The sequence below is a fragment of the Theropithecus gelada genome, chromosome 9, assembly GCF_003255815.1.
Source record: "Theropithecus gelada isolate Dixy chromosome 9, Tgel_1.0, whole genome shotgun sequence".
In the NCBI taxonomy this organism is placed as follows: domain Eukaryota; kingdom Metazoa; phylum Chordata; class Mammalia; order Primates; family Cercopithecidae; genus Theropithecus; species Theropithecus gelada.
In genome coordinates this window covers 906,334-934,281 of record NC_037677.1, presented here as the reverse complement: position 1 = coordinate 934,281, position 27,948 = coordinate 906,334, and the positions used below count along the sequence as shown (strand labels likewise).

Below are 27,948 nucleotides of genomic sequence, written 5' to 3'. Positions count from 1 at the left end.
GGTCTGTATAGATTAAACCAGCCACAATATTCCGTTAAACAAAGGCTAATACAGAGTAAGGCCCTAACTCTCTTCCGTTCTCTGAAGGCTGAGAGAGGTAAGGAAGCTACAAAAGAAAAATCTGAAGCTATCAGAGGTTGGTTCATGAGGTTGAAGGAAAGAAGCTGTCTCTATAATACAAAAGTGCAAGATAGGCCAACCATGCCTGTAATTCCAGCACTTTGGGAGGCCAATGCAAGTAGATCAGTTGAGACCAGCCTGGCCAACATGGTAAAACCCTGCCTCCCCTAAAAATACAAAAATAAGCTGGGTGTGGTGGCACACGCCTGTAGTCCCAGCTACAAATGTAAGAGTGGGCCGGGCACAGTGGCTCTTGAGTAGCTGGAGAATCACTTGAACCTAGGAGGTGGAGGTTGCTGTAAGCCAAGATTGCGCCACTGCACTCCATCCAGCCTGGGTAACAGAGTGAGATTCCATCTCAAAAACAAAAAGTGCAAGTGCAAGATAAAGCAGCAAGTCATCCGGGAGATCTGCCTAAGATCGCTGATGATGGCGGCTTTGCTAATCCACAGGTTTTCACTGGAGTTGAAACAACCTTATTTTGGGAAAAGATGCCGCCTAGGACTGTCATAGCTAGAGAGTCGTCGTCAAAGCCTGGCTTCAGAGCTCCAAAGGACAGGCTGACCTTTGCTAGGGGGCTAGTGCAGCTGATGACTTTATGTTGAAGCCAGTGCTCATGTATCATTCTGAAAATCCTAGGGTCCTTAAGCGTTATGTTAATTCTACTCTGCCTCTGCTGTGTAGATAGAACAGCAAAGCCTGGATGACAGCACATCTACTTACAGTGTGGTTTACTAAATATTTTCAGCCCACTGTTGAGACCTACTGCTCAGGGAAAAAAAAAAAGATTTTCTTGCAAAATATTACTGCTGATTTACAGTGCTCCTGTTCACCCAAGAGCTCTGATGGAGATATACAAGGAGATGAATGTTGATTTCATGCCTGCTAACACAGCATCCCTTCTGCAGCCCGTGGATCAAGGAGTCATTTTGACTTTCAAGTCTCATTATTTAAGAAATACATTTTGTAAGTCTATGGCTGCCTGAAGATGTAACTGAATCACTGCAATAGCATAATAAAACTTGAATGGATAAGCAGTTGCTTATTGTGGATGAACAAAGAAAGTGGTCTCGAGATGGAACCTAATCCAGGTGAAGATGTGAACACTGTTGAAATGACGACAAAGGATTTAGAATACTCCAGAGACTTAGTTTATGAAGTAGCAGCAGGGTTTGAGAGGATTGACTCCAATTTTCAAAGTTTTCCTGGCCGGGTGCAGTGGCTCACGTCTGTAATCCTAGCACTTTGAGAGGCCAAGATGGGCGGATCACGAGGCCAGGAGTTCGAGACCAGCCTGGCCAACATGGTGAAACCCCAGCTCTACTAATAATGCAAAAATTAGCCGGACATGGTGGCGCACGCCCATAGTGCCAGCTACTCAGGAGGCTGAGGTAGGAGAATTGCTTGAACCCGGAAGGCAGAGGTTACAGTGAGCCAAGATCGCGCCACTGCACTCCAGCCTGGGCGAAAGAGCGAGACTCTGTCTCAAAAAAAAAAAAAAAAAGTTTTCCTGTGGGTCAAAAAAAACCTTCCATGAAAAGAAGAGTCAGTCAATGTGACAAATTTCATTATTATTTTAAGAAACTGCGACAGCCACCCCAACTTTCAAGCACCACCTTGATCAACAGCCATCAACATTGAGACAAAACCCTCCACCAGCAAAAAGATTATGACTCACTGAAGGCTCAGCTGATGGTTAGCAGTAAAAAATACTAACTTTAATCATCTCGACCATTCAGTACACATGTAATATTCTCTATAACAAAATGGAAAATACACATAAAGCACTTCTGCTACATACTGAATTATGACTGTTGTCTCCAAAACAACTTGTGGGAACGTTTGTTTTGTAAGCTGAACTAACTAGCTGCTTTTTTCATGAAATACCACTTTACTGGAAAGAACTGACAGATAAAGTGAGGTACTCAAACCTAGATATTTGGCAGACATTTTCGTGAAAATAAATATGTTCGTGCCACTTCAAGGAACATAATTCTTAGTACTTGTTGCCAATAATGTTTGAATTTTCATGCAAAAATTCAAATTAAAAAAACTTAAAACCATCAAGAACTTGGTGACTTTATGTTGACGCCAGTGCTACAATACTTAAGCCAGCTTCCCAATACTTAAAAGCTTTTCTGATGAGATTACTAGTGATATTAACAATATGATTGTTTGATATTGAATAATGAACTGTTTTAGCATTTCGAAGATTTATTTAATTCAGTAAGTCAGTATTTTCCAAATGACCAATGCATGACATTTCAACCTCATGCATAGGAAAATAGACATTGGAGTTACAGTCAAAAATAATGAGTTTTAATGTAACAAGAGTATAAAATGTCCATCGAAGTGGTTTCACATTCCAAATAGTAATTGGAAAATCCACCACTCGTGTTTTGGTGTAGTAGTATCGAAAAAGAATAACCAAGATAATTTGAAAAGGCTATTAAAAAATACTTCTCAATTTTCAAACTGCATACAGCAGGTGCTCATTCATTTCTTTGTAACATGGATGAGAAAAAGACTCCCGGCCACTGGCACTGTGTTTGTGGTGTTTACGTGTTCTCCCCACACCTGCATAGGTTTCCTCTGAGTACCGCAGTTCTTTCCACATCCCAGAGGTGTGCACGTGAGGTGAACTGGTGTGTGTCTTCACTGCCCCAGTCTGAGTGTGGGTGTGTGAGTGGCTCTGTGATGGAATGGCGTCCTGTCCAGGGCTGGTTCCCTCTTTGTGCCCTGAGCTACTGAAATAGGCTTCAGCTACGCATGACCCAGAACTGGAATAATTAAGTAGTAATTATCTTGTTTTTTATTAATCTTTTTTAAATGTATGTATAGCTCACGTTTATTTCAATGTTTAACATTAGAATGGCCTTTAGAAGTTTAGTGATTTTTTTTCCCGTGGCCAAAAGTATGCTTTAGGAACTTAATCCTTATTTTTTAGCCTCTGGTAAAATTGGTTTTGCTATACGTTGTTTCACTTAAAGTAATTCCCAAGAACGCACTGACAGCAGTGAGGACTTGCTGCGCATGCTGGAGGCCAGATTTTCTTATCTGTGTGAAGCCAGACATGAAGGAGATCTGCAAACGTGTAAAACAAAATCAGTCTATTTTTTTGTCTGGAAAAGATTTTGAATAAAAATGTAACTTAGTGTCATGTGTTTTTTAAGTGAATATTTTAATATGTTTAATTTCTACATTAGTAAATAGCAGTAGCAAACAACAGTGAGCAAAAGCTTTTGAGGGTCCTCAGTACATTTTAAGAGTGTGCAAGAGTCCTGAGACCAAGAAGTTTGAGAACTGGTGCGCACCAGGTTCATCTCAAGTTCAGTATTTTAAATTCCACACAAAAGGTAGAGGAAACAGCTGAATTCGCTGTAGCTGCGAGTACATTTCACGATTATTTAAAGGTTTAGAGGGTTAGGCGCGGTAGCTCACACCTGTAATCCCAGCAGTTTGGAGGCTGAGCCGAGTGGATCACTTCTTGAGGTCAGGAGTTCCAGACCAGCCTGACCAACATGGGGAAACCCGTCTCTAAAAATACAAAATTAGCCGGGCTTGGTGGCGCATGCCTGTAGTTCCAGCTACTTGGGAGCCTGAGACAGGACAATCGCCTGAACCCGGACGGCAGAGGTTGCTGTGAGCGGAGACTACATCATTGCACTCCAGCCTGGACAACGAAAGCAAAACTGTCTCAAAAAATGAAACCATTTGGCACGTCCTGTCGTGTACCCGGAAAGCGAACACTCCCAACATAGCGTGGAACGCCCCGCCCCTCTCGCGGCTCCGCTCCGCCTTCGTCCGGGTCGCAGACGACCACCGTTCCAGACGTGCAAGACCTCGCCCTGCAGCCAAACGCCGTAGTCCCAGCGGCGGAACTCGGGAGGGGGGATTCCCAACCAGCCAGTCAGCAGTAACGTCCCGCCTTTCCTCCGTTTCCATTGGCCCAGCCGCGCGGGCGCCTTCCGACCGGGAGGGCTCGGTTCCACGGAACGCGAGCCTCGAGACGTCTGACGTTTGGCACCCTTCGCAGCGCCTCGGGCTCGCACGCCAGAATCGAAAGCGTGATTGGCTGGCGGCTGGTGTGGTCTCGGGCACCGCCCAGTCGCGGGACGCTGCCTCTGCGGAGCTGGGGGTGAGGCGTGTTGACCCCCTCGGGAGCGGCCGGAACCCGAGCTCACAACTCAGGTTCCCGGTGCTTCGCGCGTCTGCGATTGCCACAGGCAGGGAGGTGGCGCCACAGGCCACGGAGGTGGCGCCACCGCGCGACGCTTGGCGAGATTGTGACGTCAGGCGTGTACGGGCGCCAATTGGTCGAGCAATGTGGTGCGGCCTGGCGCTGGCGCGGGCGATTGGCTGCGCGGCGCGGTGGGCGGTGCGCGCTGCGGACAGCGCTCAAAGTGGGCGCGCTCCGGGACCGGCCGGTGTCTGTGGCCGGAGGCCGATCAGGTACTGTGGACGGGCGTAGGGGCAGGAGTTCGGGAGACAGGGGCAGGGTGGCACCGGGGAGCTGCGGGACGGGGCGGGGAGGAGGCCCGAGGTCTGGGCCACCCGTGAGGTCTCGGCGCGGTGGCCTGGACATCTGGGGACGGCGGCATTGGTCTCCCGAACTGGAGCGAGGCCGGGCTGTCCCGGGCTGTGGTGGGCGCCCGCGCCCTGTGGAAGGCGGAGGCGTGGGTTGGGGCGAAGAAGACGTTACCATTCTTTGTCAGTGGAAAAGATCGTCGTCTGCGCACAGTAACCTGAGGTTTAGGAACGCGTGGAATTGGAAACCGAGTCGCAGGAGACGGAGTTGCGAGTCTCCTCTTAGAGAATTCAGAAACACGAGCGTGACGACGCCGGCCTCCCCGTGCCGAGTCCACGCGTGTGACGCGGGTGCATACACCTGCGTCCGTGCAAGGGGGTGACAGCAACACATTCAAGGCGCTTCTCCTGGGAATGGAGCGGGAGAAGAGATGGGGAGCACCGCATAGATGGAACTAGGCCTTTTTCTTGAGTTGGGTGATGTGCTCCCGCGTCTGCTACGTGGTATTGTCTTTAAACGCATAAATAGACGTATTCATTTTATCTTGTTATTATGAAGCTTAGTTTTAAAATATGAATTCTGAAAATCCTGAAAGAGCAATTGTCGTTACAGCCGGGCGGTGGTGCACGCCTTTAATCCCAGCACTTTGGGAGGCGGAGGGGAAGGCTGCTGTGAGCCGAGATACAGTTGGCCTACTGTGTCCTTGGGGTTCATATCCATGGATTTAACCAACTGCACATTATAAAATATTTGGAAGAAATTTTCATCTGTACTGAACATATACAGACATTTTGTAAACAATATAGTACAACTATTTATGTAGGATTTACATGTTTTAGATATTATAAGATCATCTACAGATGATAATTTAACATTCGGCCCGCATCACTTAACAGGGATTCTTTGGAGAAGTTCATTGTTAGGTAGTTTCATCTTTGTGGAAGCAGAGTGTGCTGACGCAGACCTAGACAGTGGAGCAGCTGGGCTGTGTGGTGTAGACAGGCAGTGGAGCTGCTGGGCTGTGTGGTGTAGCCAGTGGCTCCTAGGCTATTTTTCCTGTCGCTTCAGGCCTAAACCTGGACTGTGTGTTACTGTGCTGAATAATGCGGGCAGTCATAACACAATGGCAAGTATTTGTGTGTCTAAATATAAAAAAGGTGATGTGTTGTGCTCGGATGTTGCAATGGCTACAACATCATTAGCAATAGGAATATGTCAATTCTGTTATAATTTTGTGGAACCACTGTAGTATATGCAGTCTGTAGTATACGGAAACACCATCATGTGACACATGTCTGTATACAGTAGGATATACACAGGTGATCTGCAAACATTATACCATTTTATATCTGAAACTTCAGTATCCTTTAATTTTGGAAGCTGTGGGAGGTCCTGGAACCAACCCCCATATATACCAAAGGATGACTGTATATAAAACTAGCCTATAGAAGTTGGAAATCTTTCTAAAATTGAGAAATTGAGGCTAACTCTGAAGTCAACTTCCTTTTCACATTATTTTCCCTCTTGATTTGTTTTCATCATTAACCTTACTTCAGATTTTTTGTATTAGCTATCAGTATCTCCATCATCACTGACTCCTGACACACACACACGCACACACATACACATCCCAGACCCTATGTGGGTCTAGAACTTTGTATTAAGTAGCTGTTTAAACACTTTGTGTACATTCCGCAGTATGCTTGAACTCTGTTGAAAGTATTTCAGTAGGCCTGGCATGGTGGCTCATGCCTGTAATCCCAACACTTTGGGAGGCCAAAGCAGGCAGATCTCCTGAGGTTAGGAGTTCGAGATCAGCATGGCCAGCATGGTGAAACCTCATCTCTACTAAAAATACAAAAATTAGCCTGGCATGGTGGTGCACGCCTGTAGTCCCAGCTACTTGGGAGGTCGAGGCAGGAGAATCACTTGAACCCAGGAGGTGGGGGTTGTGGTGAGCTGAGATTGCACCATTGCACTCCAGCCTGGGCAACAAAACGAGACTCCCTCTAAAAGAGAAAAAAGTATTTCAGTAAAATCTATATATTTGAAATAAAGTCACATAGAAAGTAGAGCACAAGGGATCTTCAAAACATATTGTGTAGAGGCCGGGCGCGGTGGCTCGTGCCTGTAATCCCAGCACTTTGGGAGGTCAAGGTGGGCAGATCACGAGGTCAGGAGTTCGAGACCAGCCTGGCCAACATAGTGAAACCCCGTCTCTACTAAAAATACAAAAATTAGCTGGGTGTGGTGGTGCATGCCTGTAGTCCCAGTCACTCAGGAGGCTGAGGCAGGAGAATCGCTTGAACCCGAGAGGTGGAGGCTGCAGTGAGCTGAGATTGCCCCACTGCACACCAGCCCTGGCAACAGTGTGAGATTTTGTCTGTCTCTCTTTCTCTCTATATATATATGTGTGTGTGTGTGTGTATATATATAAAATTCATTCAGAAATAAAGGAGAAGAAAAAAGGGAATAAAAAACTTCAAGGTCGGGCTATGTAAAGGTGCCCTGAAGGATACAAAGGTTAGAGAGCATAGATGCTGCTGGATATAGATATGTAAAAGTGTGAGTCAGAATACTGAAAATACCCTAGTAAGTGCTTTACATTTTAATCACATGGGAGGGATTAATGGGGGTTCAGAAAATTAATGCTTGTTTCACTAAGGTAGGGATGGGCCAACTGTGGCCTACAGGCCAAATCTGGCCTGCTGCCTGTTGTTACGTCCTGTGAGCTGAGTGTTTTTCTCATATTTAAATGGATGGAGAAGAATCAATATTTTGTGACACATGAAAATTAAGTTGTAATTCAGTGTCCATAAATATTGGCCTCTACCCATACTCAGTTCACATATTGCCCAGGTCACCTGTTGCCTGTGACTATTTTAGTGTTACAGAGGCAGAATTCATACTATCTGGCCCTTCACAGAAAAAACTTGCCAAGCACTGCCTTAAAGCATCTATTGAGTATAACGAATTAAGTCTTCTCCTGTTTATCTAGAATGATATCAGCTAAGTACTGTCCTGGGGGAAATTGACAAAACTCATACAAATCATTTTTCTGATCAGGAGCTTGGGTTGAGAAAAACTGGATTAAGTCTTACTGTGAAATTGTTAGAAAGGTTATTGAATGTCTGACACATAAATTGTGCCTTGAAAAAATGGATTTCAGCCAAGATTGGCCTGTGGCATTCTTGAGCAACTATGCAGAGACAGGCAGTGGGAAAAACAGTTCAGGACAGCAGTGGGAGCACATTCTAGAGATTACAGAAGCTCGTGTGGAAAAGCAGGACGAAAAGTTAGGTTGGGGCCAAAAACCAGGGAAGAAAAGCACACTGGAAAAAGGATAGAGTATCAAGTGCTGCAGAATAGCTCAGAGGTCAAGAATTTAGAGTGGAACGTTGAGCTTGGTTTTTAGGAGCATGACTGTGGTAAAAGGCCAACTGTGAAACCTGCAGGAGAAATGATGACCTAGATAGCACTGAGCAGCCAGCTGGCAGCATTCTTGGGGTCCCTATGGGGATGCAGAGTGGTACAACTGCAGATGGGGAAGCAACATCATTATTAACCTGTGTTTATATGACATTCAGAAAAATATATGATGGTCTTTCTTTCTCTTTTCCTTTAATATTAGTGTTCTAGGACAGATCAGACATTTTGTAATGATGCCTGAAATAAACACTGACCACCTCGACAAGCAACAGGTTCAACTCCTGGCAGAGATGTGTATCCTTATTGACGAAAATGACAATAAAATTGGGGCTGAGACCAAGAAGAATTGTCACCTGAATGAGAACATTGAGAAAGGTGCTGCTTTGAAATAGTCTTTCTTATAACACTATTTGTGTAGGCATTTCCCATTTGCTGAGAAGAGCACTCTGTTCAAGGAAGTGCGGGCTTTAATAATACCGTATTTTCTCTTTGGTTCCAGCTCGTTAAGTAGTGTAGTCATTAGCATCTGCTTTGCTGTCTTTCTGTTACAGCCATTTCTCTTCACGCTTTTTACTCGGCTTCTTCAGAGTTATTCTGGATTCATAAAAGAGGGACTAACCCTGACATACAGCAGCAGCCTAGCCTCTAATATTTCTAGAGAATGGAGAGAGGCGGGCATCATGCAGGGAAGAGTGTGCCTTCACCACTTTCCGAGAACTGAACGTCCTTGATAGGGAACTTGACTGCAGGAAAGGGGCCACCAGCATCACCATTTCCTTCACTCGACGGTCAACTTCCCTGCCCAGTGCAGAGCTCTTTCTCACCATAGCCATGCAGAGACTATGCATGTGGATAAACCATGGGAAAAAGCAAAAGCAGCAGGAAGTTACTAATGTTATTCTGAACTGCAAGGAGAGAATTCAGCAAATAACTGGTACTTAAGGCTAATGTAATTGTTATTTCTTTTGCTTTCAGGATTATTGCATCGAGCTTTTAGTGTCTTTTTATTCAACACCGAAAATAAGCTTCTGCTACAGCAAAGATCAGATGCTAAGATTACCTTTCCAGGTTAGTACATTTAATGTACAATTTTCTGTTTGTACATTAACTTGACTTTTTATCATTCTGAATTCTTGGAGCCACGGTCACAAAGGAAATCCTGTGAATGGCATAGTTTTATATTCTACATAAATTAGGTTTACACAATGCTTGCAACCTAATACAACAGCAAGAAAAAATAAGAACTAGTAAGTGACTGGGCAATCTGTATGATTTATATATTTATCTTAATCTGTATTATCTACGCTTTGATCTTTTTTGGTTGAAGAAGCATTATAAGGAACTTACCTACAAATGTAGTCTGTTTCACAACATAATTACTGATAGCCCATTATATCTCATTTTAAAATCCTTAAAATAATTACTGATAGGCCTTTATAACTCATTTTAAAATCCTTAAAAAATGCTTCATTTTTCAGTTACTTATAAAATTTTTTCTTGATCTTTCAGACCTACTTTGAAGAAAAGTTGATCTGTCTCTGTATTAACATTTTCCAGGTTGTTTTACTAATACTTGTTGTAGTCATCCATTAAGTAATCCAGGCGAGCTTGAGGAAAATGACGCCCTTGGAGTGAGGCGAGCAGCACAGAGGCGGCTGAAAGCTGAGCTAGGAATTCCCTTGGAAGAGGTAACCGGCTCTACTACACAACCATACAAGCTGAAACCCAAACATACTTTAAAAAGGTTTTTAATAAAAGTTTTAAATTCAAACATAGTTCTCTGCTTGGTAACCTCCTGAGTTATGAGTTAGCCCCACAAACCATCTTGAATAAAGATTATTTAAATTTTAATTTCTTAGTATCACTCGTCAAAACTTAGCTCGATACTGGGATGGATTGATCAGTTAAGCACTATATAAGGTTGAATATTTCTATAATTGATCAAATCTAAGATGAATATTTTCAAGTGTTACAGCTCTTGTAGAATTTAACTAGCAGGTTTTCCAGTTTTCACCTGAAACTCCCCACCTACAAAAAAAGGTGAAGGTTTTCTTACGGAAATTCTTAGGAATATAAACCATAAATCTAGTTCGTTTAATTGAAATAATTTTTTTTCTTAGAATTGTCCCCCTTAAATAAGACCTGGATAAATAAAGTTTTTCTTATCTATATTTTCCAAAAAGCAATCTTAAAATATGAGAAAGAAGAATGTCGGGCCAGGCATGGTGGCTTACGCCTGTAATCCCAGCACTTTGGGAGGCTGAGGCGGGTGGATCACGAGGTCAGAAGTTCAAGACCAGCCTGACCAACATGGTGAAACCCTGTCTCTACTAAAAATACAAAAATTAGCCGGGCATGGTGGGACGTGCCTGTAATCCCAGCTACTCAGGAGGCTGAAACAGGAGAATCGCTTGAACCTGGGAGGCGGAGGTTGCAGTAAGCTGATGCATGCCGCTATAATTCCAGGTTGGGCGACAGCAAGACTCCGTCTCAAGAAAAAAAAAAGAAAGAAAGAAGAAGAATGTCACATTTCTAGTTTGAGTGACTGCCCCTTTTTTTTAACATTTAAAAAAAAAAACTTATCTTTTTGGTCCTACAGGAAAAAACGCAAGCACTTGAAACTAATAATATAATCATTTTTCCATATGTAATATTAAGATTTCCATATATTGTTGATAGGAGATTAATGCTTTAAAAGTTCTAATCCTAAAACTATACTCTTGTTCAAGATATTGCTGTAATACAGTGAGCTAATTTTAGATTTTTTTTGTTACTGTGGCCAGTGGTTTTTTTGTTTGTTTGTTTGTTTGTTTGTTTTTTGAGATGGAGTCTGGCTCTGTCACCAGGCTGGAGTACAATGGCAGAATCTCGGCTCACTGCAAGCTCCACCTCCCGGGTTCACCCCATTCTTCTGCCTCAGCCTCCCGAGTAGCTGGGACTACAGGCGCCCGCCACCACACCCAGCTAATTTTTGTATGTTTAGTAGAAATGGGGTTCACCTTGTTAGCCAGTATAGTCTCGATCTCCTGACCTCGTGATCCACCTGCCTCAGCCTCCTGAAGTGCTGGGGTTACAGGTGTGAGGCACCGCGCCCGGCCGTGGCCAATGTTTTAATTACTTTTTTTTTTTTAATGTCTTAGGTTCCTCCAGAAGAAATTAATTATTTGACACGAATTCACTACAAAGCTCAGTCGGACGGTATCTGGGGTGAACATGAAATTGATTACATTTTGTTTGTGAGGAAGAATGTCACTCTGAATCCAGATCCCAATGAGATTAAAAGCTTTTGTTATGTGTCCAAGGAAGAACTAAAAGAACTTCTGAAAAAAGCAGCCAGTGGTGAAATTAAGATAACGCCATGGTTTCAAATTATTGCAGAGACTTTTCTCTTTAAATGGTGGGATAACTTAAATCATTTGAATCAGTTTGTTGACCATGAGAAAATACACAGAATGTGAATATGCAGGTAAGTGATTACTGAAAAATGTCTCTACTTAACAAACTTAGAATGACTTTTTCAGTTTAAATTTAGTTCTATCATTAATTGATCATTAAATTTAGTTCTATCATTTAATACTATCATGAATGTGTTGTATACACTGATACTTTAAAACTTGTGTGGAAAAAACTAACTTATAATTTTGTATCACATGCCCTGGATATGTGTTCTGTTTCTAAGCAACATTTGTAAGAGATTATTGTAAAATGAGAGAGAGCAACTAAAACTTAATTTAACCTTTGCAGATAACATACTTACGGGAAATTTGAACAAATAAGTGAAACCCTGTGTGTTTAGTAAGCTGTGATAAACATTTCCGGAGCACTCGCAGAGCACTTGCTATTTGCCAGGTGCTTTATATATCATTAAATTTTTATCATAGCTCAGAAAAATGTGCAAAGGAAACTCTTGTCTCACTCCTTCAAAACAGTCCTAATTAACTTTCATATTAGCAGATTAAACTAGCCGAGCAGGTTCAAGGGAAATTAAATGATATGGACCCTAATTTGTATCATTCTGAGTTGATTGTGTGGTTTATTCATTCTGGAAACATGTTGATACTTAAAATCAACCATTGCTTTTGATAAGTGATATTGATTAGGTTAAATCTTCTTTTAAATAGTATTTACCAGTTAGCAAAGTCTGTGTTTTCAGAATTGCAGTGGGCACAGAGGTGTTCATAAAATAGGAATTGTGTCCCACTTGATAAGAGTTGCTTAAATTTGATACTGTTGACATTTGGGCTGGATGAAATCCTTGTGGTAGGGAGGGTTCCATGCTGTGCATTATAGGGTGATGAGCAGCATCCCTGGACTACACACTGGATGCTGTTTGCATCCCTCTCCCGTGACACCCACAGTTATACCAGATGTTGCCAGATGCCCCTGGGGGACAGCGTCAACCGCTGTCCTATAGAGTCAGGAAATATTGTAGGGAGAAAAAAATAACAACGACAAAGGCCAGTGGTCATGTTAAATAGATTGAGATTATGGAATGTGTATATTAATGTTAAAAATTGTACCTTGGGCCGGGCGCGGTGGCTCAAGCCTGTAATCCCAGCACTTTGGGAGGCCGAGACGGGCGGATCACGAGGTCGGGAGATCGAGACCATCCTGGCTAACACGGTGAAACCCCGTCTCTACTAAAAAAATACAAAAAACTAGCCGGGCGAGGTGGCGGGCGCCTGTAGTCCCAGCTACTCGGGAGGCTGAGGCAGGAGAATGGCGTGAACCCGGGAGGCGGAGCTTGCAGTGAACCGAGATCCGGCCACTGCACTCCAGCCTGGGCCACAGAGCGAGACTCCATCTCAAAAAAAAAAAAAAAATTGTACCTTGATCAATGTACTTTTATAAACTTGCCATAGATATCTCAAATTTGAAATCTCAAGAGAGCTTTATTATTCTTAAATGCTGTATGATAATGAAGAAAAATAAAAATTTATTTCTTACAAAGTTAAATGTTAAATTCAATAGAATGATTCATTTATGGTTAACTTTGGGCAATTTATAATTTCAGACAAGACTGTTTAGCAAGTGTTTTATTGAAAAGTAAAAAAAAAATTGCATTTTAATACTGTGTCTAGTTTGTTAAAATTTTGATACACTAATAGGATATTGCCTATATAGTTTCTGTTGCATTTATAATATTGTTCCTGATTTTTTTAGTTTTATTTTCTAGCAAGTTTTAGGCTGAAAGCCACATATAATTAGTTACGTAAGAACTATGAGTTGCCATGGCTACTGAATTGGACATTGGAGCCTTAGACTGTTACCCAGCACCTTGTAAGTACTTAGCAAGGGTTAGATATTACTGTTGTTATATTACTAGGATGCCATCCAGAAAATCTAAGTAGGAATGTCTTTTGACCTGGTGATTTAGAACTCCTTCATGTTTTATAAAGAGGAGTATCCGTTTCCTAGATATAACCACTTCTGACCCCAAAGGCAGATGTGTTGGTTTTGAACTTGAAAGCTAAGTGATATCTATAATTTTTTTTTTATTAAACTGTTTTAAATTCTTAGTCTTCAAAATATATACTTGTTTGATTCTGGTCAAACCATTGCCAACTCCTTTAAGGACAAAGTAGAGGTGGCTTTCTATATAATTGCTGATTCTGTTTCCCTACCTATATTATCAAGAGAACAAGACCAAAACAGAAAATGGTGTAATAGGAAGGAAGACACATTTTCTTCTCACTTGGCCCTGGCACCTGGGGACAAGTCCAGGTCATACCTGCAGTGGGTCCCTGTGGGAACTGCCCTCCACCTGCTCCCTAGGGGACAAGTCCAGGTCATACCCATAGTGGGTCCCTGTGGGAACTGCCCTCCACCTGCCCCCTAGGGGACAAGTCCAGGTCATACCCGCAGTGGGTCCCTGTGGGAACTGCCCTCCGCCTGCCCCCTAGGGGACAAGTCCAGGTCATACCCGCAGTGGGTCCCTGTGGGAACTGCCCTCCACCTGCCCCCTAGGGGGTGCTCGTGCAGTGGTTTCATCCTCTCACTTGGATCTGTCTGCTGGACTCTCACTAAGGTTGGGAGTTCCTCATGGGATGAGGTACTCTAGATCCCCTCTTGACAGATGGGATTTTCTTTTTATTATTTCAGGTACACCTCTTCTTCACCCTTCCTCTCTAGGTGCTTTTTCAGCCCTAAGTATGTACTTACACATTTTCTGACATTTTACAGCGTGAACTGAAGTGTATATTTGTGTGTATTCAAATATCCTGACAGCTTTCTACTTTACAATTTTCACACATACTTTATACTTATTTACTACATACATGGTTTAGACTCCCAAATGTAAATCTCCAACACTGCATTCTCTTCTCTGTTTTAAATTCTTATAGGTGAATGCATAAGTAAACTGATACATCTAGACAGTAGAATGTTATTTGGCACTAAAAAGAAATGAGCTACCGGCCGGGCGCGGTGGCTCAAGCCTGTAATCCCAGCACTTTGGGAGGCCGAGACGGGCGGATCACGAGGTCAGGAGATCGAGACCATCCTGGCTAACAGGGTGAAACCCCGTCTCTACTAAAAAATACAAAAAACTAGCCGGGCGAGGTGGCAGGCGCCTGTAGTCTCAGCTACTCGGGAGGCTGAGGCAGGAGAATGGCGTGAACCCGGGAGGCGGAGCTTGCAGTGAGCTGAGATCCGGCCACTGCACTCCAGCCTGGGCGACAGAGCGAGACTCCGTCTCAAAAAAAAAAAAAAAGAAATGAGCTACCAAGCCACGAAAAGACAAGGAGGAAAGTTAGGTGCATGTTGCTGAAAGAAGCGTGAAAAGGCTACATCCTGAAAGAGTCCAATTCTCCAACATTCCAGTAAAGGGAAAACTGGAAACAGTAAAAAGCCAGGGGTGAGAGGGGAGGGAAGAATGAGTGGGCAGGGCACAGGGTTTTCAGGGCAGTGAAACTCTTCTGAATGGTACTAAAATGGTGGATATAGGTCATTATGCATTTGTCCAACACCAGGAGCAAGCTTCAAGTAAACTGGACTCGGGTGATAATGATGTGTTGATGGACGTCTATCGGCTGTAACAAATGGACCACTCTGATGGGGATGCTGATAGTGGGAGAGCCTGTGTGTGTGGAGGGGCTGGGGATCTATGGAAACTCTCTACCTTCCACCCGATTTTGTTGTGAACCTGAACTGGTCTAAAGAATAAAGTCTATTAAAATTTGGGTGTTAAACATGAAAAGGAGCTTAACCTCATTAATCGCTGGGTAAGTGCAAATTAAAACCCATATTTAAAGGACCAACATCACCAAGTGTTGACAGAATAGAAAGTAACTGCTGAGCAGCACGTCTGCTACCGTGGAGCTGTTGGCCACTATCTGCTAAAGTCAAAGGGGTCGGACATGGCGGGAGATCAATGTGGATGGTTCTGCCTTCTTCTGTTTCCATTTTACTAACTTAGCAGAGAACTAATGCAGCATATTCCTGAGCTGGGAAGTTGTTGACACATTCGTTGTCACTTTGAGAAACTAGGTGTTTCCTAGGTTTTTATGCACTGTCCTATAAGTAGATGATACGGTGTGGGTTCCGGGCTTGCGCTCGCTCACGGAGCTCCTTACTACATGTCCAGTCTCTAGTCCAGGGACGCCCCTGCAGAACATCTGCCATGATTCCATCAGCCTTGGTGTTCGCACAATCGGATGGTGTCGTGCCGCGGGAGCAGTCCTGCTACACACAGCAGTGTGAGTAAATCCACAGACCCAGTCTTGAGTGGAAGAAACCGGATACAAAAGGCACATGTGATTCCAGTGAAATAAAGGTCAAAAACAGGCGAAACCAATTAAGATGTAGGCAAGAATAGAGGCTACTTCCGGGGGCACAGGGAGCCTTGTGAGATTTTGAAAGTATTTGCTGTGTTGATAGGGTGTTAATTACATGGGTGAATATGTTAAGATTGATTGAAACAATTTGTGCACCTTTACGTGACAGCTTAACACAACATAGAATCTGCACTCTATAGAATATGGCTCAGCACTGATAGAGAATCAGTGGAGAGCAAATGGCATCTCACCTTGACAGGAGTGGACGTGCAGGTGCTTCTGGCCACTGCATCTTGGTATCAGATTGGCCAGGAAGAGCCGTGAAGACACACCCTACGTGGGTTGGGGCTCCACTCCTGAGAGAAGACAGCAAGGTCAGCTTCCACGGTGTGTGTCGGGTCCCCATGCCCGTGGGCCCCTGCTGGCAGCTGACACGGCATTGGTGGACATGATACACTTGAGCTGTAAGAAAAGAACTCTGGGCCGGGCGCGGTGGCTCACGCCTGTAATCCCAGCACTTTGGAAGGCCGAGGCAGGCGGATCACAAGGTCAGGAGATCGAGACCATGGTGAAACCCCGTCTCTACTAAAAATAGAAAAAATTAGCCGGGCGCAGTGGCGGGCGCCTGTAGTCCCAGCTACTCGGGAGGCTGAGGCCGGAGAATGGCGTGAACCCGGGAGGCGGAGCTTGCAGTGAGCCGAGATTGCGCCACTGCACTCCAGCCTGGGCGACAGAGCGAGACTCCGTCTCAAAAAAAAAAAAAAAAAGAAAAGAACTCTGTCCCCAGCCCCAGCCCACGGGGGACAGATGCTGCAGTGGGGTTGCTTGTGTGCTGCTTGACCACATGCCCTGACGCAGATTAAAAGGAACGCACAGAGTCTGAACAGGAAAGGGGTTCCCATGCCAGGTGACAAGCCAGCTCCAGCCGTGAGGCCTTGCCTGCGTCTCAGCATGTCCACGTGCTTCCCCTTCTGCCTGGAACCTGCATTTCCTTAGTCTGCAGCTGGCCGAATCTGACTCATTGAAACCCTTGGCTTAAATGTCATCTCAGATGATCCTCCCAGGACTCAAATCTGAATCACAAGCACAAAGTGGGAGCTCAGTGACTTTGAGTAAATTACGAATAAAAACTAAGCGTATACTCACGGGTCCTATAAGGCTACATCGCTTGTGTACAGACGGCGCCCTCTCAGCAGTCGCCACTCCCATGTCAAAGGCTGCTCATGCTTCCCTTCAGGTAATGGTAGGCCAGGTGGGCCAGGCAGTGGCACAGCCCACCTCCCAAGAGCGCCGGAAACACCTAAGAGAATGTCAGAGACCAGATAGCTCTGAAAAGTGTAGGGCAAAATCTAGGAGAAGAAAACCTGTACTGCTTTTTCCAAGGGGCACTGCCCAGTTCCAGTAAAGGAGCAGAGAGGCTGAGAAACGGAGAGGTGCTTCCAATAGCTGGACAGGAATGGGGGAGCAGAGACCAGGGCTGAGAGCTGCCGAGGGCAAGGCCCACAGAGAGCGTCCCAGGCTTCACATGCTAGGAAGAGGAATTTAGGGCCAGCCTAGAATTGGCTCAAAACTTGTTCTTATTAGGGAAATCTGAGATAGTTACTTCTCTAGTTTCTTGCAGAAAACCATTATCTGGAGGACAATAGCACATCACAGACTCCAAACATCCCCCATATCTTTGTCATACGTAGCATCCAGAGCTCGCTGGGTGTCCACCTGGTGGGAGACAGGCCAGCGCGACCAAGTGGCCAGCACACAAGCCAGTGGCAGTGACATCAGGGCCCAGAGAATGTTGTCAGCAGCCACAAACCTAAGACACAAAGCTTAACATCAAGGAAATAAAAGTCATGACATAATTTTTAGAGGAACTGGAAATTATTTTTTTTAAAGAATCAAACGGGCCCAGTTTTGAAGGATGCCCCTGAGAGCCATCGGCCCCAGCAGAGAATCACTGCTGGGGTCTCTGTTTCTTATCACAGAAGTTCTAGAACAGTGTCCAGAACATAGTTGGCACTCAATAATTATTTGCTAAAGGGAGGAAAGAAGGAAAAGAAGATAGAATAGAACGTGTTCCATGTGAATTTTGTATTGAGGAGGCTTGACAGGCGGCCAAGAGGCCTGGGGAGGCCTGTGTTCCTGGCTTTCAACTGTTTGTTGAGCAAAGACTGACCTTTCTGTTCCCAGGGAGAACAGCCCTTCTCAATTTCATTATGGACGATGTTCTTCACCGCCCTTAAGTTACTTTCCAGAGGAAGAGAAGGAGACTTCATAGACCTATTTAAGTAAGATTGAAAGATGCTTTTATTTAAAATCTCTGAAATTTTTATACTTCTGGCCAACAATAGGCATTCTTAGAATTTTTGAAATTTACAACTTAATCATGACATGTGAACATCCTAAAGTACACATATGTCCTTGAAAATATTCCACAGAGAAGCTACAATGAAAGCTGTAAGACTGTGATTGGCTCTGTGACCATGGTTTGCAGATTGATTTGAGAGACATGACCTGCTGGCCAGGCACGTGCCAGTTGATTTGTGTCCTAAGAAACCCAAGGCGTGACACGGTGACCCACTTTGCAGGCAATATGTTTATATAAGTGATTTCAGGAGGCAAAAACTACATTAGATAGCTTTGGAATAAAAAAATTGAAAAGCTTCTAGTGATCCCAGCACTTTGGGAGGCCAAGACTGGCAGATCACTTGAGGCTAGGAGTTTGAGACCAGCCTGGGCGACATGGTGAAACCCCATCTCTACAAAAATTAGCCAGACATGGTGGTGTGTGCCTGTAATCCCAGCTACTCGGCAGGAGGAATTGGGGACAGGCAGGGGGAGGGGGCTGAGGCACAAGAATTGCTTGAACCCGGAAGGCAGAGGTTGCAGTGAGCCAAGACTGTACCATTGCACTTCACCCTGGGCAACAGAATGAGACTGTCTCAAAAAAAAAAAAAAAAAAGGCCGGGCACGGTGGCTCAAGCCTGTAATCCCAGCACTTTGGGAGGCCGAGACGGGCGGATCACGAGGTCAGGAGATCGAGGCCATCCTGGCTAACACGGTGAAACCCCGTCTCTACTAAAAAATAACAAAAAACTAGCCAGGCGAGGTGACGGGCGCCTGTAGTCCCAGCTACTCGGGAGGCAGAGGCAGGAGAATGGCGTAAACCCGGGAGGTGGAGCTTGCAGTGAGCTAAGATCCGGCCACTGCACTCCAGCCTGGGCGACAGAGTGAGACTCTGTCTCAAAAAAAAAAAAAAGAAAGAAAGAAAGAAAAGAAAAAGAGCAACAAAGTTGGTAAAAAAATAAGTAAAAATTTTTTAAAAATAAAATTGAATGATCAAGAACAGAGAGAAGGCATAAATGACTAAAATCAGAAATAGTGCAGGTACATCTTTGCATTACCCAGCTAAAGCATAGTAATTAAAATCTTCCCATGAAGAAAAGGCAAGGCCCAATGCCCTCACTAATGAGTTCTACCAAACATTTAAAGAAGAAATATTGGCCAGGCACGGTGGCTCATGACTGTAATCCCAACACTTTGGGAGGCTGAGGCGGGTAGATCACCTGAGGTCAGAAGTTCAAGAGCAGCCTGACCAACATGATGAAACCCCTTCTCTACTAAAAATACAAAATTAGCCGGGTGTGGTGGCACACACCTGTAATCCCAGCTACTCAGGAGGCTGAGGCAGGAGAATCACTTCAACCCAGGAGGCAGAGGTTGCAGTGAGCCAAGATCGCACCATTGCACTCCAGCCTGGACAACAAGAGTGAAACTCTGTCTCAAAAAATAAAAAATAAACAAGAAATATTATCAGTCCTTCATAAGCACTTCGAAGAAATAGAGGAAAAAAGAACACCTTCTTTTAGTTATTACAAGAAACTATACCAATGTACAGATGCCCTCCCAAAATTAATTATCTCTTCCAAATTTTCCCGATAAGATCAAGGGCCTCATTTTTTGTGATCATAGCTTAAGTGTTAATTCTTTTCTGACTTATATAGATAAAAATATCCCTATTGTGGAAAGTTATTTTTATTTTCCTCACTGCCAAAATTTTATTGATCACCATTTTCTAACTTGGATTTGAATATAATCTCTCAAGATATTTACAGAAATTTTAACCTATGCTATCAAATATCAGGAAGTGGTTATCTTAGAAGCTTGTTCTTTGGCATTTTGTTGATAGGAGCTGAAAATTTGAACAGCTCAACAACAATTGTACTTAATAATTTAGGTTAAGTTAGTTGATAGTTTTAAATGTGAGAAAAGGAATGAGAAATATTGGAGAAAGGAATTGGATATAGTGAGCATGAAGGGTGTTTTCTAAGAGTATTCCTGCAAAAGACAGCGGAGCAGCAGTGGAGTAGCTTGCTGGGCAAATGAGGGCCAAAAAAACTAGCTGTTACTTAAATAAAATGAAGTCATAGCCACATGCAGGCTGGTAGGAAAATTCCATCAGAGAGAGAGAAAATTTGATAGAGAAGAAAAAGGGAAATTGTTGGACGATGTCTTTGAGGTGACTATGGGTGAATCTTCCTCACAAGAAGTGAGTTTTGTTTTGTTTTTAAGACAGAGTCTCGCTCTGTCACCCAGTCTGGAGTGCAATGGCGTGCTCTTGGCTCACTGCAAGCTCTGCCTCCTAGGTTCAAGCAATTCTCCTGCCTCAGCCTCCCGAGTAGCTGGGATTACAGGCATGCACCCCCACGCCTGGCTAATTTTTTCAATTTTTAGTAAAGATGGGGTTTCAGTGTGTCAGCCAGGCTCATCTCAAACTCTTTATCTCAGGTGATCCACCTGCCTCAGCCTCCCAGAGTGCTGGGATTACAGGCATGAGCCACCACACCTGGCCCAAGAAGTGACTTGATAAGTACACGGATCATCCATCATTCTAGGTGGAAAGCAGAGGATTCGGGTTGTCCAATGCCTAGAAGATGGAGTGATGGTGTTGGGAGTGGGTGTTCTCTTCTGCATGCAGCAGTTTTCTCCGAGATCTGAGAAGGTTACCCCAGTGTCAACATCAATGTGTCGGTATTTCTGGAACATGGCAAGCCCTTTCCATCTGTGGATTTCAGTCATCTTCTATGTCTGGGACATTTGTCTTTATTATTATGGCTCTCTTTTTCAAGGATACCCCTTAGCACATGCTGGATTTGTTTTACCCTCTCTTTCATACCTATAGTACTTGGCCTACTCCTTTTTAATTCTTTCCACTTCCATTTCTTTTTACTTGCTTTTCCCAGTCTTGGCCTCCATGTCTTTCTCTATATTTCACTGATATCTAGAGCCTTTTCTGTTGCTTCTAATTTGCCTTAATTGAATGTAATCATCTATTCCCAGAGTTTATTCTTAACCTCCCTCCTGTAGCATTATAGGTCATCAACTATCATTCTTAAAGTTGTCACAACCTCTCTTAAGAAAATTCTCCACCTATAGCCTAATCAAAATGTCTTTCTTCCTTTCCTTTACAATGTTTTCTGTGTGTTATGTATCAGAATCTGCTGCCCAGATCAACCTAGCGAAGGGTTTCCCTGTTTTTTATTCCCTAGAACATTTTACAGAGCATGACAATTCCTTCCTTGAAATTTGGATAACATTTGCCTCTAAAACTTTCAGTGCTTAATTTGGTAGTGACAATTCCAACATGTTAAATTGCACAGATTCTGGGGGCTCAACTGCATCTTGCAGCCACATGACCTCGCACAGGTAATTTACCTCTCTGTGCTTCTTTCCTTATTGATACTGTAAGAATAAAGTAGTGCTGGCCGGGCGCGGTGGCTCAAGCCTGTAATCCCAGCACTTTGGGAGGCCGAGACGGGCGGATCACGAGGTCAGGAGATCGAGACCATCCTGGCTAACACGGTGAAACCCCGTCTCTACTGAAAATACGAAAAACTAGCCGGGCGAGGTGGCGGCGTCTGTAGTCCCAGCTACTCGGGAGGCTGAGGCGGGAGAATGGCGTGAACCCGGGAGGCGGAGCTTGCCGTGAGCTGCGATCCGGCCACTGCACTCCAGCCTGGGCGACAGAGCGAGACTCCGTCTCTAAAAAAAAAAAAAAAAAAAAAAGGCCGGGCGCGGTGGCTCACGCCTGTAATCCCAGCACTTTGGGAGGCCGAGGCGGGCGGATCACAAGGTCAGGAGATCGAGACCACGGTGAAACCCCGTCTCTACTAAAAATACAAAAAATTAGCCGGGCGCGGTTGTGGGCGCCTGTAGTCCCAGCTACTCGGGAGGCTGAGGCAGGAGAATGGCGTGAACCCGGGAGGCGGAGCTTGCAGTGAGCCGAGATCGCGCCACTGCACTCCAGCCTGGGCGACAGAGCGAGACTCTGTCTCAAAAAAAAAAAAAAAAAAAAAAAAAAAAAAAACAACAAAGAATAAAGTAGTGCTTATCTCAAAAGGTTGTTGTGAGGACCAAATGAATTAGTATACATGGAACTCTTAAAACAGAAACTGGCACAAAGGAAGCACAAGTGTGTCTGGCTGTCTCATTATCATTATTATTATTAGAGCTGTTGGATTATAATAGGTACAGTATTGTATATTAGTTTCTTCCTCAAAGCCTAGTTCATAGACTTATTTATTATTTTTTAGATCTTTAAAAGAATATCATTTTCCCATTCTTTCTTTTCTGACTGCAAAAGAAACAAGTTTCAAACAGACCATTTGTGCCTGAGTCTTAGAACTGATTTCTAGGGAAAACATTTCAGGCATAGCCTTTTGGTTTTCTACATAACTAAAAATTACATGTATAAAGGTGAACTTATGGAAAGAAAAAAGAACAAAACACATTAATCTTTTTATAGAATATTACCCATCACTGCTTTTGTGTTATTTTTGTTCTGTATTATCTGTGCCAAAGTCAACTGAGTCATGCATCCATCATGCAGTCCTCATATTCCCTAAGAGAGCTGACAGATATGACAAACATTTTTTTGATATTTTAACAGAACCTAATTGCAAAACTATTTGGCCCAGAGCTTTAGTTGGTAGATAATGTTTGGAATATGATAGGCAAGAAATTATACAGTTTTTTTAGCTCTTCCAAACACATTGGTTTCCAAGGTCTTGCATTTATTTATCGATTTTCAGTTATTCTAAGAATTTATTCAGTAATTTCAGTCACAATCTTTTTTTTTCTCTTCCATTTGCCACCTTTATTTTTTCTTTTTAAAATCTGGGATGATACATACTGTAAGTGAATTAAAAATATGCCGTTGAAGGGCACAGTGGCTCACATCTGTAATCCCAGCACTGTGGGAGGCTGAGGTGGGCGGATCATGAGGTCAGGAGTTGAAGACCAGCCTGGCCGAGATGGTGAAACCCCGTCTTTACTAAAATTACAAAAATTAGCTGGGCATGGTGGCACATGCCTGTAATCCCAGCTACTTGCAGAGGCTGAGGCAGGAGAATTGCTTGAACCGGGACCCAGGAGGCGGAGGTTGCAGTGAGCCAAGATTGTGTCACTGCACTCCAACCTGGGCTACAGAGTGAGACTCCGTCTCAAAATAAATAAATACATAAATAGATAAATAGATAATGAAACAGTGCAAAGCATTATATTTTCAAAGTTTTTTAAATAGTAAAATTTTTGCCTCTGGAGCCTCAGAAAAGGGGAAAAAAAGAAATGGAGCTATTGAGAAATCCTTCATCCCTCTAGGCAGACCCTGCACAGGATTAAAAGGTAACAGAGTGATAGGATACAGGTCTGTGGAAATAGGAGCCATGATACAAATGGAACAATTTCTAAATAAAAATATGCTTGAGGGAAGAACTGTCCCTACCTCAAGGTGGATGAAGTAAGGCTAAGGCATCCCAGCCTCCTTACCCGGAAAGAACAATCAAAGCCTATTGTTCTTTCCTGGAATTGATGTTGGATAAGCCAAGAAATTGAGCAAGAGGGAGTGCATGTTGTTGAAAAACCAGTTAAATAAGGCAAAGGTCAATTACATATTTACATAATTATTATTATTATTATTATTTTTGAGATGGAGTCTCACTCTGTCACCCAGGCTGGAGTACAGTGGCATGATCCCAGCTCACTGCAACCTCAGCCCCCCCAAATTCAAGTGCTTCTCCTGCCTCAGCCTCCCAAGTAGCTGGGATTACGGGCACCCACCACCATGCCCAGCTAAATTTTTTTGTGTATTTTTAGTAGAGACAGGATTTCACCATGTTGGCCAGGCTGGTCTGGAACTCCTGACCTCAAGTAATCTGCCCACATCAGCCTCCCAAAATGCTGAGATTACAGGAGTGAGCCACCATGCCCAGCCAAATTTAAATTAAAACTGAAGAAACTCTAGCCCATGTACACCAACATCTTTCATAACAACAATCAAACAGATACAAGTCAAATCCATCTTGAGTGGATTTAAATATCAAATGGTGACATCTTTACACAGCAGTCTGCCTCATTTTTGAGTTGTACATTGATGATCTTATATAAATAATTACATGGTTTTAATTATAAAATTAGAACTCTTATCTTAAGGGTATTGTCTTTATCTGTAATATTTTATCAATATAAAACATTTTATAATTTTTATTTTTCTTTTATCAAGGCTTTGCTGACATACAGAAGGATTATTTTAAGGTATTTAAATCTACAATTTTTTGTGTGTTTAGAGTTCCGACTTGGTGTCTTGCCTGTAAAGATTTTTCTTTACAGAATATCATGTAATTATTCATCCATATATATTTCTAGTACTTTTATGCTTTCATTTTTAAAAATTAAATCTTAAATTCACATAGATATCTCTAATATGACATTAGAGAAAATGATGTAACTTTCTAAAAACTAACCACTTATATCATCGATTCTCAAATAATTTATCTTTTTCTAGCTATTTTAAATGTCACCTTAATCATACATTAAAATGCTAATGTTAGGTGGGGCGCGGTGGCTCACGCCTGTAATCGCAGCACTTTGGGAGGCCGAGGCCTGCAGATCACGAGGTCAGGAGATCGAGACCATCCTGGCTAACACGGTGAAACCCCGTCTCTACTAAAAATACATAAAAAACTAGCTGGGTGTGCTGGCGGGCGCCTGCAGTCCCAGCTACTCAGGAGGCTGAGGCAGGAGAATTGCTTGAACCTGGGAGGCGGAGGTTGCAGTGAGCCGAGATTGCGCCACTGCACTCCCACCTAGGCGACAGAGCGAGACTGCATCTCAAAAAAAAAAAAAAAAAATTAAGAAACTATATGAGTTTTGTTGTTTCTTTGCAATGCCAAGTTACTTAAATGCAGAGGAATTTATCAACCTAAGGATTTAGGGGGATTAAAATAAATAGCATTTAGCATAAAATTAACTAGGTAATAATAAAAATTGTTATCTTACAGGTCTTAGAGTTTTAATTATCTTGTACTTCTTAAAATTACAACTTTAAAAATTTCTTTTTAGAGGGGGAACAGCATTTATGTCAGTTGTGGTCATTTAAAGTGTCTTGGCCTATGCTGTCCTCAAATTTTCAAAACCAGACCTTGCCTGACCCATGAAAGCGAAGGGCTAAGCATGGCCAGCTGTGTCCGAGGAGGTTTTGTCCTCCCTTAGTTCTTCCTCGGATCCGCAGTGGGTTGATCCTGCCCTTTCTGAAATCCACCACCATGTTTGCTGGTCAAATTGTACCCACTGGCTCCTTGGTGGAACTGAAGGCAGTTTGTTGCAGAAAAATTCAGGAGCTGCAAAGTTAAGAGGCTCAACTGTAGCACAGAGTCAACAGTTTGCAAATAAAGCCCCTGGAGCTAAGATTTCCTTTCATGTGTTAGCTGCCTCCAGGATACATAGGGGCAGGTGGGAGTGCCAGCTCTTGTACTTGGAAGAGTGGATTTGGCTTTAGACAAACTCCTGCAGAGTGACCCAAGGAAGCACTGAGGGTCTGAGGAACGACAGGGAGCAGAGATTTACTGAGGAGAGTGTGACCTCCCGTCATAGCACCATTGCTGTTACTTGAGTAAATTAGGTAGAATCTTTCAGTAAGAAAACTTGGTCAAAGGTATTCCAGCAGAGTCTTCCTATGAAACCATGCTCACTCATCACCACCTTCCAAGTGCAGCCCAGCTTCCTCAGCCCAGCTACTGCAGCCACCCACCCCCCAGCCCCACCACCTCCTCCTGCCATCCCATGGCATCTCAGGTCCTCTGTGGGTACAAAACGGAGTGGGAACCAGTCCCTCTCCCAAGACATACTGGGATACTGCCACGGGACACGTGTGTGCACATCTGCAGGAAGGGCCGCAGGAGCAGTCAGGGCCAGCCCTGCCAGGCGGTCATGTGGAAGACCCTCACCAAGCCCACAGCCGTGGAGGCTGGAGGCGGATGCTGCTCTGAGAGCCCGTGACAAACCCACTCCTCCCCTGCCAGGCCGTCATCTGCTGATGACGGATGATGGTTTTACCTGAAGCGTCTGCATTTGTATTTAATATATTCACTTTTCAGGAATAAAGAGGGATATTCCCATGCATTTTTTTCCGGGGTATTTTACCGACTCCTGTTGTAGCCACCCATTATACAACCCAGCAGAACTGGAAGAAAACGATGCCATCGGAGTGAGGCGGGCGGCCCAGAGGCATCTGCAAGCAGAGCTGGGAATTCCTGGGGAGCAGGTACACACAGCACCCAGTCACGGCTGTGTCCACGGGAGTCCAGGTTGGCAGTGGGCAGAAGCTGAAAAAAGTCCAGGCTGGATCTGTGCTGTTGGCCTCATGAAGCACCGTGAGGATGAAGGATGGGGCTGTGGATGGGGCTGTGAATGGGCTGTGGATGGGAACGTGAATGTAGCTGTAGATGGGGCAGTGTGAGTCTTTGTGTGTCCCAGGCAGGGTTGAGACTGTGCAGGAATCTGTCGGCCACACACCAAAGAGGAAATGCAAGTGTCCACTAGAAAGAATGTCCAGGATCCTGTGAGCATATGTGTTAACTTCATCCATTCAAGAACATCTTTAAGAGAGGACGGATGTTCTCCTGACAGTGCTGGCCGGTTTCTATGGGATTTTCTGTTGAGGATGTGTGTGTGACAGGGTTAGTTCTTTAAATGAAGACACAGACAGGTTTACTGGAACCAAGAAACCAAAGCTAGTTTATCATTCAGACTTGAGTCCACAAAAATTTACTTAGCTAAAATTGAGGTTTTGGAAATTATCAATTACCAAAAGAAAGTGTTCATTTTCTTTGAGGAAAACAATGTGTTTATTTTCTCTATTTTTCTGTAAATTCTGTTTTACATGTGTGTTGTTAACACTGCACCAATTTCTGTCAGATTTCTCCAGAGGACATTGTGTTCATGACAATCTATCACCACAAGGCAAAATCAGACAGAATTTGGGGAGAGCATGACATTTGTTACCTTCTGCTTGTGAGGAAGAATGTCACCGTGAACCTGGATCCCAGTGAAAAGAAAAGCATCCTCTACCTGTTCCAGGAGGAGCTGCGGGAGCTCCTGAAGAGGGGGCCAGGGGCGAAGTCAACGTCACCCCCTGGCTAAGAACCATTGCCGAGAAGTTTCTGTACCGGTGGTGGCCTCACCTGGATGATGTGACCCAGTTTGTGGAGCTTCACACAGAGTATGAGAGGCAGGGAGGTCGAGTCGGCCGTGTGGAATATGCTCTCAGTGCAGGCAGACACACCATCGAGGCAACAACACACCCAACACAGGGCGAAAGGGGCATGTGATTGCCCATCAGCTATAAATCACTCGTTTCCTTTTCATCAACTTTGTCATGTCTTCGTTTTCCCTTTCCTTTATTTCTATATTTCTCATCTGCCTGGTGGCACGGAGGAAATTTAACGTTTCCCTTGTCCCAGTTTCCATTTTATAAGCACTTGGTCGATGAACAGCGGCTGATCCCGAAAGTCTTGGGGAGGGCTTGAGAGTTCTGACGCAGGCGGACTAGCATGGCTGGACCGTGAGGCTGCCTCCCCACAGCTTTATCCGAGCCTCCAAGGTCAGGAGGGGTCTCTGCTCCATCTGTTTCTTTCTAAATCACTTATTTCCAAGTGCAACACAAGGTTGCATTTTTTTAAAAAGACACATTCAATTTTGCATCTTTTTTTTTTTTTTTTTTTTTTTTTTTTTTTTTTTTTTAGTTTTCTTTTTGTTCCCCCGCCC

At 43.9% G+C, this 27,948-nt stretch overlaps 3 protein-coding genes, 1 long non-coding RNA gene and 1 other non-coding gene across 9 annotated transcripts in view; 3 read left to right on the top strand and 2 right to left on the bottom strand.

Annotated features, from left to right (window-relative positions):
* WDR37 (WD repeat domain 37) overlaps positions 1-3,982 on the bottom strand; it is an 82,119-nt gene extending 78,137 nt beyond the window's left edge. The window contains exon 1 of one of the 2 annotated variants that reach the window (XM_025395641.1): positions 3,856-3,982. The gene's annotated coding sequence lies outside the window, so the exon portion shown is untranslated. The remainder of the gene's footprint in view (positions 1-3,855) is intronic. The other variant, XM_025395643.1, reaches the window with a different exon arrangement.
* A 92-nt stretch (positions 3,983-4,074) lies between these two features.
* IDI1 (isopentenyl-diphosphate delta isomerase 1) lies at positions 4,075-12,081 on the top strand. 3 transcript variants are annotated; one of them, XM_025395645.1, is made up of 5 exons: positions 4,075-5,151; positions 8,280-8,452; positions 9,053-9,145; positions 9,635-9,765; positions 11,218-12,081. In XM_025395645.1, the coding sequence occupies exons 2-5, from the start codon at positions 8,308-8,310 to the stop codon at positions 11,533-11,535; spliced, it is 687 nt and encodes a 228-aa protein (XP_025251430.1). In that variant the 5' UTR covers positions 4,075-5,151; positions 8,280-8,307; the 3' UTR covers positions 11,536-12,081. The 3 variants fall into 3 exon arrangements, with proteins under 3 accessions (XP_025251430.1, XP_025251429.1, XP_025251431.1); XM_025395644.1 differs by having other exon boundaries at positions 4,075-4,572; positions 11,218-11,896; XM_025395646.1 differs by lacking the exon at positions 8,280-8,452.
* On the bottom strand, positions 8,252-17,678 carry LOC112631130. Of its 2 annotated transcripts, none has more exons than XR_003121076.1 (4): positions 17,456-17,678; positions 16,999-17,152; positions 16,104-16,208; positions 8,252-8,917 (listed from the first exon to the last, which is right to left on the bottom strand). It is a non-coding gene; the product is annotated as an uncharacterized LOC112631130 (long non-coding RNA). The 2 variants fall into 2 exon arrangements; XR_003121075.1 differs by having other exon boundaries at positions 17,540-17,678.
* On the top strand, positions 10,042-10,104 carry LOC112632260. The gene has a single exon (XR_003121325.1). It is a non-coding gene; the product is annotated as a U7 small nuclear RNA (small nuclear RNA).
* Positions 17,679-26,299: 8,621 nt separating the features above from the next.
* On the top strand, positions 26,300-27,512 carry LOC112631727 (isopentenyl-diphosphate delta-isomerase 2-like). Its single transcript, XM_025397181.1, is given in 3 exon segments — positions 26,300-26,446; positions 27,100-27,286; positions 27,289-27,512. Coding segments are annotated over 3 exon segments (558 nt in total).
* The last annotated feature ends 436 nt before the right edge of the window (positions 27,513-27,948 follow it).

Excerpts from the sequence above, each read along its gene's own strand:
- IDI1 (XM_025395644.1), top strand. The coding sequence starts at position 4,445 with ATGTGGTGCGGCCTGGCGCTGGCGCGGGCGATTGGCTGCGCGGCGCGG. Across the intron at positions 8,453-9,052 it reads GAATGAGAACATTGAGAAAG|GATTATTGCATCGAGCTTTT; the intron begins GTGCTGCTTTGA and ends TTTTGCTTTCAG. Across the intron at positions 9,146-9,634 it reads TGCTAAGATTACCTTTCCAG|GTTGTTTTACTAATACTTGT; the intron begins GTTAGTACATTT and ends AACATTTTCCAG.